General features: G+C 39.2%; 1 protein-coding gene across 5 annotated transcripts in view; it reads left to right on the plus strand.

Annotated features, from left to right (window-relative positions):
* Positions 1-12,381, plus strand: part of DAPK2 (death associated protein kinase 2) — an 80,915-nt gene that overhangs the window by 27,850 nt on the left and 40,684 nt on the right. For all 5 annotated transcript variants that reach the window (XM_067534809.1, XM_067534808.1, XM_067534810.1 and 2 more), the window contains exon 3: positions 11,500-11,721. In XM_067534809.1, the coding sequence (XP_067390910.1) occupies positions 11,500-11,721 (222 nt within the window). The remainder of the gene's footprint in view (positions 1-11,499; positions 11,722-12,381) is intronic.

A 12,381-nucleotide genomic window follows, 5' to 3' on the forward strand; every position in this document is an offset into this window, starting at 1 on the left:
CCTATACGACACCTGAAGTAAGTGACTAATGTGTTTTTTACTGCCTACATAGGTGTTTTCTCCTTCCCTACCTCAAAGGTCGGTCGAGAAGGTTAGTTCACTGTCCATTAAATACTGTGATATATTTAGATGGAAGGTTCAATAGAAATACAAAGCCTTATTAGTATTTTGTAAGTTTTATTAGTGTTTCACACATGCACAACCCACTTCTTTCTATGTTTTATAGTGAAGCAAAATTGCTAATAAAGCCATGCCATGTGAAAGGTGTTCTAGCTGCATAGTGCACTGACTGTCACGGCATGCTATCTGCATTCTGGCTGTTATTTCAGGTTCTTTAGCTAATACATGATATTTAGCCTGCTTTCTTCATTTGCATGATTCCATTCACATTTCTTCCAGGGAAACTGACTTCTTGCTCTTCCTCATAAGAATTATCAGAAAATGTATAACCATTTCATTTTTTAAACCTGCTCATGCCATCATTTGAAGTGTTTCCAGCAGGTTAGACAGATCCAATTTTACTATTTACTGTGTGGGTTTTGTTCCATAAAATTGCGTGGGAGTACGGTGACACTTTCACCTTCAACGACTCTTCCACTACATAGATTTCTTTTCCATTGGATCAGATGCATGATGTAGATTGTTACTATATACTGTGGTCAGATTAAACTCTCACTGAAGCAAATATTATTATTATTATTATTTATTATTTGTAATACCATAGTTCCGAGGAGCCCTAGTTGTGGACCAGAACCTCATTGTCCTAGGCACTGTACAAAAAGACTGTCCTTGCCCCAATGGGCTTGCAATCTAAGTATCTTAGCCTGAAATGGACGGCTGGACCTCACTATAGTTTGCTGAGGTGCTTACTGCCTGTCATCACTAAAAGTGAAACATGTTCAAAAGACTGTGGCATTCTGTTTTCAGAAAGTGGTAAGTGTAACCACATAGATCTTCCAGGAAAGTCCTTTTACGTATGTAGCTTGTGAACTATGCATGATTTGTGGCTGAGCCATGTGTCGTAGGTAAAACTAAAACTGAAGGAACAGCTGGTATGGGGAATTATCAAAAGGCATGGCTGCCTCTCTGCTGGGAAAAATATGTCATTTAAAATTACCAGCAGAATTGGCTAGGCAGCTTCCAGGCCGTACAGAGAAAGAGAGGGGAGAATTTCTGACCAGCAGTAGAGTGATAATACAAACTCCATTAAGTGCACCAAAAGGCTTAATAGAATTACTTAACTGAGAGAAGACAGCAGCGTTAGAGTTCCTGTGGTTTTAAAAAGGGCTTTGAACAAAGGTTCTTAAGGGATTAACTTTGAAAGCCAGGCAACTACAGTAATCACTGTGGTATAAAACTATGCAAACCTTCCGCCCGCTAAAAAAGCAAAGGAGAAATAAAGAGATGAAGGCTGATACATTGAGGAAGTGGTAATGGCATATAGAAATTTCTGAACTCCTGGTTACTGATTCAAATCATGTCCAAGTCAGTAGTACAAAAAGTCCACATCTGAAATCTCTGACATCAAAACTACCACCAGAATTTATACTAATTGTCCCTTTTTCTTCTCTCTGTTGTCTGAGATTGGCAAGGACTGACTGGGCCACAAAGATTAAGCTCCCTTCTAGATGTGATCTTTTCAAGTCAGATAGAGGAGTCTTACTTCTAGGTCAATCTGGCACCATTCACTAGCATTAAATTCACTTAAATTATCATCTGTTTTTTTTTAAATGCACAGGAAAATGTTAAACAAACATCCATAGTAAACCATTTTATATTTACTAGGATGTATACCATGCTATTGACAGATCTCCAGATTATTCTAACAATGCACAAAATATAACTAGAATTCACTAGGTACAGTGGCTTTGGAACATGACCTTCAACTATAAGCAATGCTGCATAGCCATGATGGGATTCACCTCAACATTACATGATACTAGATACTATTAGGTGTTAGTTGCTTGATTCCCACTGACTTTGAAAATCTCCATAATATACAGTATAAAATGAACTAATTAGTTGCTGTCAGTAAGCATAGATGGCTGTGCTTATTTCTAGATTAAAAATAGTATCTCCTATCTCAGAGATGTATAGCATGGGATGGGATTTATTTTTAATTTCTATAGATCAGTGTTGTCAAGAGACCAAATATTATTTTTATTCCATTAAATAGTAAGAGAGCCAGCAACTGGCAAATCCTGAAAAGTCTGGTAATCCTAGAATTAGCCCTATCATCTGTATTTTAGTTTCACAGGCATGGGCAAAGCATGCATGTGAATTGCATCATTGGCCTCTTCTGCCTGACGCATCCTTGGGAATTGGCACAGTATTGAAATATCAGAGCATCCTGCTTTCCAGGACCACATGGATGCCCTGCTGATAAACAAGATGATTTCTGGACATAATCAAATGTGTACTTTGATCTTATGGTACTGTTAGGTAACTGACAACTCTAAGTTCATACATACTTTCCATTCTTCAGTGCTTCTAGTGGTTGGCTTTTAAAATTTATACAATATTCCAAAAGAAAAAATTGTAAAAGTCCCCCTAAAGGGACAAAGATCTATAACATTGGCCTAATAGACAATTTCTGAAGTTTCTTTGTCCTAGGGGTTAAGTTATTAAAGTAAAAAATCTTGAGTATTTTCTCTCTAAAAGATTATATAATTTATTAACATTTATGTAATTCCTCTCCATCCACATAGATCCTAGATTACATTTTAAAAACTGCATATACTATATCTCGGTATAATCCCTTTTCCCACATGCAGCCACCATGGGTGAAATGTAGCAAATATTTAACAGCACAATACAGTGTATGTAAAAACAACTGTGTGTTCTGGCACTGGTGATTTGGTTTTAATGGATTTATCCTGGTGTTTTGACAGAGATCCATAATATGGAGTAGAGACCTTTCACTGGTTCCAGATGACCTTTGGTCAAATATTCCCATTCAATGTTATTGATTTGGTGGCTTTATCTTTTGGGGATATTTTTTTGGAGAATAAATGTGTAAAGAAGTTGCAAACTGAAAAGATGTGTCTATATTTGTGATATCCCCTCTCAAGCTTTCTGTTGCATTTAAATCTTCAGTTTAACTTTTTTATTCTTCTGGTGTTCAAAGTTCACTTAAAGTTCCTTCGCCCAGAATGTGACTGAGCTGTATTAAAGCCAGCTGTCTCGCATACCAAGCAGAATTGCTTTAACTCAGCTTCTATCTTTAGTGAAGTGCACATCTGAGCAGGAACTGGACCACAGTAGGAAGTTAAATGTAATCTTGCTAAACATAATAAACAAAACACACACAAAAAAGGAAGTGGGGGAAGGTCATCTCTGCTTCCCTAAAAGGAACATTTGTTTGTCTCCATCACAGTTTATTGAACTTTACCATGTATAATATCACTGCATCAGGCAGTGAGAAAAAACCATTACTTACAACTACATACTGCTGCTTATTATACCTTTGTCCCTTTGACTGACGCACTCTGTTTGTCTCAAGTGGAAAGGAAAGAACAGCCTGTTCAGGCTTGTCCAGAGAAACGGGTACGTTCAACTTTCTGCACCTGTTGTTGGTAAAAAGGCCCAATAGGGTCACTTTATGATGCCATTCAGATGCAGGAAGGATCAGAAAAATGACTGAAAAATTGTGCTTTGAGCAGCATATTTTGTGTGCTCTCTATGTGTGTCCTGAACTGTATCTGCTGGCTTTATAGACCCTCTGCTGAACTACATCACTGTTAACATTTATGAATTAAAAAAAGTGAGCTGAGTCCTGGGCTGCCTTGTGCAACAACAGAATTGTCAGCCCTGACTCCAGAAGTGGAAGCAGAAGGAAGCCCAGCTCAATACTTGGGTCCCAGATGGAGGTTGTAGGGTTGGCGACATGAGAACTCAGCTGTGTAACTTTGAGTCTGGGCTGGGCATATATGAATAGAAAAGTATTGAGGGAAAATGAAAATGATTACAATTATTATTGGCATGATAGTATTGCCTGGAGGCCCGAACTGAAATCCAGGCCCCTTTGTTATAATTAATGACAATTACGTTCTCATTTAGTAGTAGTGTCAGGAACTGACACACACACAGACTGACTTGCTGAAAGTCATACAGGAAGATTGCGGGGGAACAGGGGATTGAACCCAAGCTTCTGGCTAGCCCCCTAACCACTGGACCATCCTTCTTCTCCTGAGTCTCAGCACGTTGTCTTAACTGCACAATCTGTCATTTTCTGACTACAGTCAAACTGTATAATGTATATCTGGGTATTTTTTGTTTTGGCTTCATATCATGTCTTTCACTGGCATACCAATGTCTAGAGTCCCCTGTAAATATATTCTCAAGTACCTTATGGATATTCCAATTTGTAGCATTTTAAAAAACAAAGTATAAAAACTGTAACTTAATCACTTCCTAAGGTATGTTTGTGATACTTGAAAGAGTTATCTACTCTTCTCAAATCACAGGAGGAGTCAGTTGCCTGGCTGCCCCATCCCACAAACTGGAAAGGAGGGTCTGGCTGGGACATAGTAGTTCACAAAGTCTCTTCATTATTCTTATTCATGCATTTGCAGCATTTCAGGGTGGCCACTCTAGGACTCAGTATTCCTGGAATAGAAAAGGAAGGGGGGAGATGCAATCCCAGATGTATATTTACATCTTATTAGAAAGGCTATTTTTATTCTAGTGTTTCATGGTGATGTTACTGTTGTTAGCATTGCTGTCTGCCTTCTTCAGATGCCACAACGCATCTTGTTCAGGCCTGTCAGTTTAAGATTGCCCTTCCGAGACCAGCATTAAAAATAACCATTAAAAAAGAACAAAACAAACTGGTGGTGTCAATCATTCTGGTCTTTTTGTTGCCCATAAACTACATGATGATAAAATAAACAGCATTTGTACTCATCTAAATTTTGCTTCTAAAATGGAATCTGAAAACATTAAGCACTGTTTCCTGTGTATCTTTGTTGCATTCAATGTAAAAATCTCTTGAATGATATTAGTGATGCAAAGATTAAGTCTTCACCATGACTGGGATGTATGACCTTATTAATGGTGGGCAAATATAATGTTAAGCATAACTATAGCATAATAAGTCACAGATGATACTGTTTTTACTCCTAAACGGTAAGCACAATCCAGCAACCTAATCTGCTATTTTGACTCCATGATGAGACTGTAATATAGCTGTCCAAATATATGAGGAATGGAACAATCTTCACTAATTTAAAAAACAGGAGCAAGGGTCTGCCTCTGGAATTATGTTGTATGTGTGCATTGTTCATATCACTATCTAGGTCTTCAGTCCTCCTTATTTCACTGATGCACTAGAAAATATGGGCTTGTGTTAAGGCCCTTGACTAGAACTTGGGAGATCTAGATTAATTTCTCAGGTTTGCTAATGATTCTGTGTTAAATTAAGTAAATGGCTTAATCTCTCTGTGCTTCAGTTCCACATCCGTCAAATGTAGGTCATATTTCCTTTCTCCTGCCCCTTGTCTTGCCCGGATTGCAAGCTCTTTGGGGCAGGCACTGTTTTTTACATGGTATGTGGGAGGAGAGGGTTGTTATTTTAGTCAGGGTCTCAAGGAGTTACTGTAATACACAGATTTTTTTTTCTGGCTTTATGCTGTAATTTTTTATGATCATTAACAAGGAAGCTAGAGCACATTCCTGACTGTGAATGTCAATTGCTATATGGTGAGAGGAAATCCCTTTTACGTCATAACAGATAATTATATAGGTGTTTGCAAGAAATATGCGCTTTGGGTAACTGAGACAGCTTCTGTCAGAGTGTAAGGAGAGCAATAAGCTGGCTTTTATAACCATTGACTGAGATTTTTGTTCTCTCATCTTCCCCCATCCCTGCCTCCAACTTTTAGCTCTTGCCTTAATATAATATACAATCCATCACTTAAAAAAGAATAAACACTACCTGCTACTTTTGTGACATTAGTCATCAAGGATTGTCCAAAAATACTTTGGTTGCCCAGTGATATGGTAATGAAGACGCATGGGATTTTGGCAACAAGTATACATAAAGTGAATATATTTGCACCATATAGCAAGAAACAAGGGGGGGGGGGGGGTTATACTTGATGTTAATAGAAAAAACCTGGAAAGGTTTCCAGAGTCAGTGTATGTATAAGGGATATTCATACCATCAGTGTTGATTATATCAGAACTTTTTCTAAACATCCCTAGCTAACCAGTGGTGTATTTGGCTCCTTTGTGTCCCTTTTTCATTATTTTCACCCTCTTTTCATTTGTCTCAAGCACTTGGACTGTCCCTATACTCAATGATGTCCATGCCTGAGGATTTTTAATTTTGTTTTTATAATATAATAGCAGTATACTCCTGGATTATAAATACCTATTTCAAAATAATTTTTGTGCTATGTAACTGAACTTGAAATTTTTTTTTTAAATAATAATAATAAAAAAAAAACCTCCAGGCCCTCCAGCACCACTGTTTTATTTAGGAAAAATACAGGGGTGAATGGTGCGTACACACCTGAATCAGGATTACGTAGTGATTTCTCTTCCCAAAATTGTGCTAACAAAATTGATGACACAGCCATGAAGACAAAGAAGTAAACAAAACTAGTGCTAGTTCCAAGTTCCTTTGGAAACACATGATCAAACAATCCTGCCTGGAAAAGAATACCCTGATAGAAGATTCCTAGAGGATTTAATAGGAATTGAAACAATAGGGTTTTATAGAAATCAGTCTAAACAAACTACAGGATTTAACGGGGATCAAATCTTGTAATAGAATTTTTAAAACAATTTATGGGATTCTATCACAGGAATCTCATTCTCTATTAAGTTTGGTTGTAGGGATTTTGCATAATGGTAAGTTAAAGAAAGGAGAGCTATATAAACAATAGGAGTTTGTTGACAAAATTATTTAAGCAAGTGGTTGTAGATTAGTCATATCACGCATCATTACCTAGGCATTCCAGGGCATGCGAGGGTGAAAGGAAAGCTTTAAGTCTAGGATTCCTTGCCTTTTGTAGGTTTAAGACAGACTCCAAATACCTGTTTCTATATTTATTATATAAGGTACTTAGCGTGTTTCATTATAAGGTACTAAATATAATTGCAATGTATGCTGCATAATTTATATTCCTAACTGCGCTTGCATATCAAGCCAACAAAGGATATAATGTTGAAAATCATTGCAGCTCATAGCTTCTCCAATGTAAGTGCAAGCCTGTAATCTTAGGTGTTTGCATTTGATGAGCATGTTTGTGTTTGTTATAAAGAGATCCTTGTATACAATGTATGTCCATAAGCTCGTAGTAGAAACTATGGAACTACCTTCAAGCTTGGGATACAGTGCCCCGAATGAAGACATACCTGATATTAAACTAATACACTTGGGCCAGGATCCTACCAGTTTGTGCTCAGGAGGGTGCTCAAAGTGCTTATAGTGCACCAGCACAAGGGGGAGTGGATGCTGCTCATGGGTAGAAGTGAAGTGAAGTGCTTAGCATTGTATTTTATTCTGTGCAGTACGAAATCTGACATCCTTGCCCTTCCAAGTACATAGTATGAAAAGGGGGCAGGACGTGAGCAGAGTGTGAGGTTTTTCTGAAGAGATACAGGTTTAAGCATGATCCTTCTCTTGCTAATGAGACCATAGCTCTGCACTCCTCTGTAGGCCCACTCCTGCTATTAGGCACAAGTAATTTTTTGTCTTCACAGAAGTGCTCTCACTAATGCTAGATCAGGTTCCCCTGCACACTCTATTCAAGCAGACCAGAGGATGACAATTCTGTTTCACAGCCACTTTCAAGGTTTCAAAATTTGTTTTTGTTCCACTTTGGAACAAAACCAAAACCTTTCGAATGTTTTTGCAAAAGTGGGATCATGTTGAAATGTCCATTTGCAGATTGAAACTTGAGCTTTTGGAAATGAATGTCTGAGTCTGTCTGTCTCTTGGTGGTTAGGGCACTGTCTGGGATGTGTGAAGCCTGGCCACCCTGCCTGATCCAGAGTAGAGTTTTTAATCCCAGATCATCCTGAATCATGCAAAGCAGTGATTTGAACCTTGCTCTCCCACATCCCAGGCCAGTGCTCTAACCAGGAGGCTATAGACTATTAGAGTATCACCTTCCCTCCCCCCTCAAAAAACCACCACCCTTCCCATTGAAAACTTCTTTTAAACCAATACATCTCTGCAACGTTTTGGCTTTCATGATATAGCATATTTTGGGAAAACTAAGTTTTCCCAAAAATGTTCCAACCCACTCTGCTTTCTATACAACTGGCCATTTTTTCTATCTTGTGTGCTGGGATGGAACACCAAGCCCTTGATGTTAACCACAAATCCGAGCCTTAGATTGCTTACTATTTTGTATCCATATAATGGGGTATATATGTCACTATCCCAGCACATATAACAGCACGTTTTCTAAACATTCATTCAATTTTTCCCCCAGCCATAATTCAGTATAAATATTTTATGCATTCCAGCAGGGATGCAATTATGTAACAAAAGGTGCTGTTAATACTGGGAAGTGAATTTCATCCTGTACGTTCCACATCATTGCATCGTCTCACCAGGTCTCCACGTAACAGCAATGTGTTGCTGATAATGGAAAAATAAATAAATACCAAATATTCTTGAAAGCACCATCAGCTTGGAGAAGCCCCTGAGATGGCCTGTTTAAGAGTTTAAAAAAGAACTTCATTTAGGTGTTGTCCATTTGTATAAAAGATCAGCATTTTCACCAGTACAGAAAACTTACCTCTCTGCTGAAATGAGTGATGAATAAATGAATTAAATAAATTAAACTCACTATGCGTGGAGTAGACTGACCACTTCCTCTTTCTAATTGTGGCTGAATTTACTGCAGCCTAATATGGAGGCATACCTGAATCTGGTGAAATGATACCTATGCAGCACTGTAATTTTAAACATAGGAGGTGTTGGTATTCGCTAGAAGAGCTGTGTGAATCCTGGTCCTTTTGGTTGGCAAGGGTTTGTGCCAGCTTTTTATCTGACTCCTTTTCTTTCTTCTTTCTCCCCCTCTCCTCTCCCAGCCCCAAGTTCAATTTTAAGTTTTGGTTTAAAAAAATCTGAGTGAAACAACTTAAAATGTGAGAGAGATGTATCCAAACAAGGCAATTTTGCACAAATTATGTGTGGAACCTTAAATCTGGCCAGGTTTGTGAACTTCAGGAACCCTTCTGATGAACCTGGTCTGAATTTGAAGTTTATAATGAAACCTAAAGTCAGGCAGGGTTCAGTTGGTTTCAGATTTTGTTGTTAATATTTTTCACAGATCTAACTACCAGGCAACATTTTGTGCACAAGGTTAATATATGCTCATATACACATGCCTGCTGCTTTCTCTGCTTAATATGAATAGTGCAAATTTCCATCAAGCCAAATAATTTAGTAATAAGTGTTTCCAATTAAATCCACTGAGTGATCCTTGATTAAAAGCAACACATTTTTGTCCCAGCACACTTTTTTAGTCTGCTTTTCAGATCCAGTTGAAGTGACAGTCTACTACATCATATACAAGCAGTGTTAGTAATTAAGGGAAACTGATTTTAAGAGGAATCTTGCTAGCTTGCCAAATACCATTTATTATTGTTACTAGGTGAAAGCCCATGCTGTTGTATGGGTGTAATTTGTAAAGTGTGAAAAAGCCAAAAATGACTGAGAAATTAAAAATTGGAAAGTAATAGTCTGTGAATCCTAGTGATGATTGACGCTGGTGAGATTCTAAACTAAAACTTTCAGCCTTGCTTGTAGCTGTTTCCATCCCTTCACTCTGACTCAACGGACATTCTAGGCTCCGGCATGACACCCCCTAGAAACTTATTATATAGATTATTAATAATATTTGTATTATGGTAACACCCAATTGAGATCAAGACCCCATTGTGTTAAGCACTGTAAAAACACACATTGAGAGAGTTCCTGCCCTAAATGCATAAAATCTAAATAGACAAGACAGGTAGGAGAAAAGAAGTGTAATTCCCACTTTACTGTTGGTGAAACTGAGGCATAGAAAGATTAAGTGATTTGCCCAGGGTTATACAGGAAGTCTGTGGTATAGCCGAGAATTGAACTTGGATTTCCTGAATCCCTCTGTTGGCTTAACCACAAAACTATCTTTCTTCCATGTTTCTCTATTAAAAAGATTTGAGTAAACATCAGTGGTTCATGTACATGTCCTGTATAGACTAACTCCAAACAGACCAACACTATCACCTTACCTTCCTATCCTGCTTTATAAACCTATTATATTAAGCACGCACGCATGCACACACACACACGTTATTAGAACCGAAAGGAACTGGGCAGAGGGTCACATGAATAACCACTCCATCTTGTGCAATATTTCTGCCTCAGACATGGTCTTTCACTTCGTCCAGTATGAGAACCTCTCAGAAAGAGGAATGAAATGGAACAACTATCAGCTGTGCACCCAGAGTAGTAGTTTTGTGGTCTAACAATGTGTCTTGGGGGAGCAAACTGAGGAAGAGAATCAGTAATAATGACCTCATGCAGGTTAAAACAAGGAATTCCCCTGTACTTTCCTGCTAAAGGAAATGTCTCATTTCAAGAGGCTCCCATCACTTAAATGAGACTGAAACATGTAGGACATTATACTGTGCATTAACGATCTGATCTCCAAATGTTTCCTTTTTATGAGATGGGAGAAAATATTAAAATGGGGACTGGAATGATGACCTCTGCATCTAGCAGCTGCTGTTAGGAAACGTCTACTTGTAACTGCAAACAGTTGCCTGTTGTTGAAAAGTTTGATGCAGTGCGTTAGACCATTGTGCTGCTCAGGGTTAGGGAAACTCTCCTTCTTTAAACTGACATTAAGAAACTTGCATAGGTTCAAATAACATTGAAAGCCAAATTTTCAAGCCAAGTACCACAATGTGTATGGACCAGCATATTCCACATACATATCTGCTTTTCTACATGCAAACTTGGCACTCCCTAACTCTCCAATTGCAAAGGCTGATGCTCTCTTTGAGCCTTCTTCTGAAAATTACACCCTACAGGTCTGCCTCAAATGTGTGCAGTAAGTCTGAGCTACCCCTCTAGGTCGTCAGATAGCATTCTGCATTTTGTGTACTTTGGTGCCTAAACATCTCTAAGCAAATGAAGGCAGTTTGGACTCGCTTCAGATTTTCTGGTTTATGATGACTTGAGCCGGACCTTGGTCATTTAAAAAAAAAATTCTTTCAGGATTGTATGTAGGCTCCTCCCTTCTAGCCGACAGGTGACTTTGTTTCGCATGGTCTAAAGCACTGTATTAAAGTACGGTGAATGCATAGCATGTGGTTTATGTGCCCAACCCTGAAAATCCTTATAGCATAAGAGTAAGGGTTATTCACTAAAGGATATGCAGGTTCACACCCTATCTGTACAAGCTCATTCTGAGAGCTTTATGGTATTGCCCAGAAGATTTGTGAAAGCTTTTATTATAATTGCTCTTATAACTTTTGTCCTTACAGTGGCCAGTTTGCGATAGTGAAGAAATGCCGAGAGAAAAGCACTGGCATGGAATATGCTGCCAAATTCATTAAGAAGCGTCAGAGCCGGGCCAGCCGCCGGGGGGTGAGACGTGAGGAAATAGAGCGGGAAGTGAACATTCTGCAGCAGATCCTGCATGCCAACATCATCAAGCTGCATGACGTCTATGAGAACAGGACAGATGTGGTCCTTATCCTCGAGCTGTGAGTAGAGGGATTTCCTATCCTCCGCTGTAGGATGAGGATGAGGGAACAGGAAAGGGCTGTGGAGGCCTCCTGAGAACAGGGGTGTTCTCAAAATGGAACTGCTGGGCCATCCGTCTAGAGAAACCAACACCAGGCCTAGGCAGGAAAACAGAATGAGCTCACCAGTAAACAGCCTCCCCTTAATAAATCAGTACATGCTCTAGAGACAGACTTGCCTGAAAGTCGTCTGGGGTCGTTGCTGCCAAACCAGGGAGTCCTGTTGGTTTGTGAACACAGAAATTTAATGTTTGCTCACTGCTGACCTAATACGTACATTGAGAGGAAGTGCGAGTATCTCCAATGGGGCCCCGTTTCTCCAGGTCCTCTCCCTCTCCGCCCTCCCACACCCCTAGAAACATCCAGTGTTCATTCACCCCTCAAATGCTCTGCATCCCCTTAAGACTGCTGCCTCTTTCACCAGACCCATACTTTTCTTACTTCACAAAGGAAAACTTTAGTTTCCAGCTGGTGCTTGAATCCCTAGAGTTGTGATGGCTGTGTCCCACTAACAGCTGCCTGGCACTATTCTCTCCTGCCTACCTCCAGCTCTGCCTTTGCTCTTTTTACTTGTGCACTTCCGGATGGGTGAGCTGGTGATGGGAATCTGATTGCAGACAA

This window comes from Emydura macquarii, unplaced genomic scaffold (assembly GCF_026122565.2).
Source record: "Emydura macquarii macquarii isolate MOO-44397 ecotype Brisbane River unplaced genomic scaffold, CSIRO-AGI_Emac_v2 contig_3451, whole genome shotgun sequence".
NCBI lineage: Eukaryota > Metazoa > Chordata > Testudines > Chelidae > Emydura > Emydura macquarii.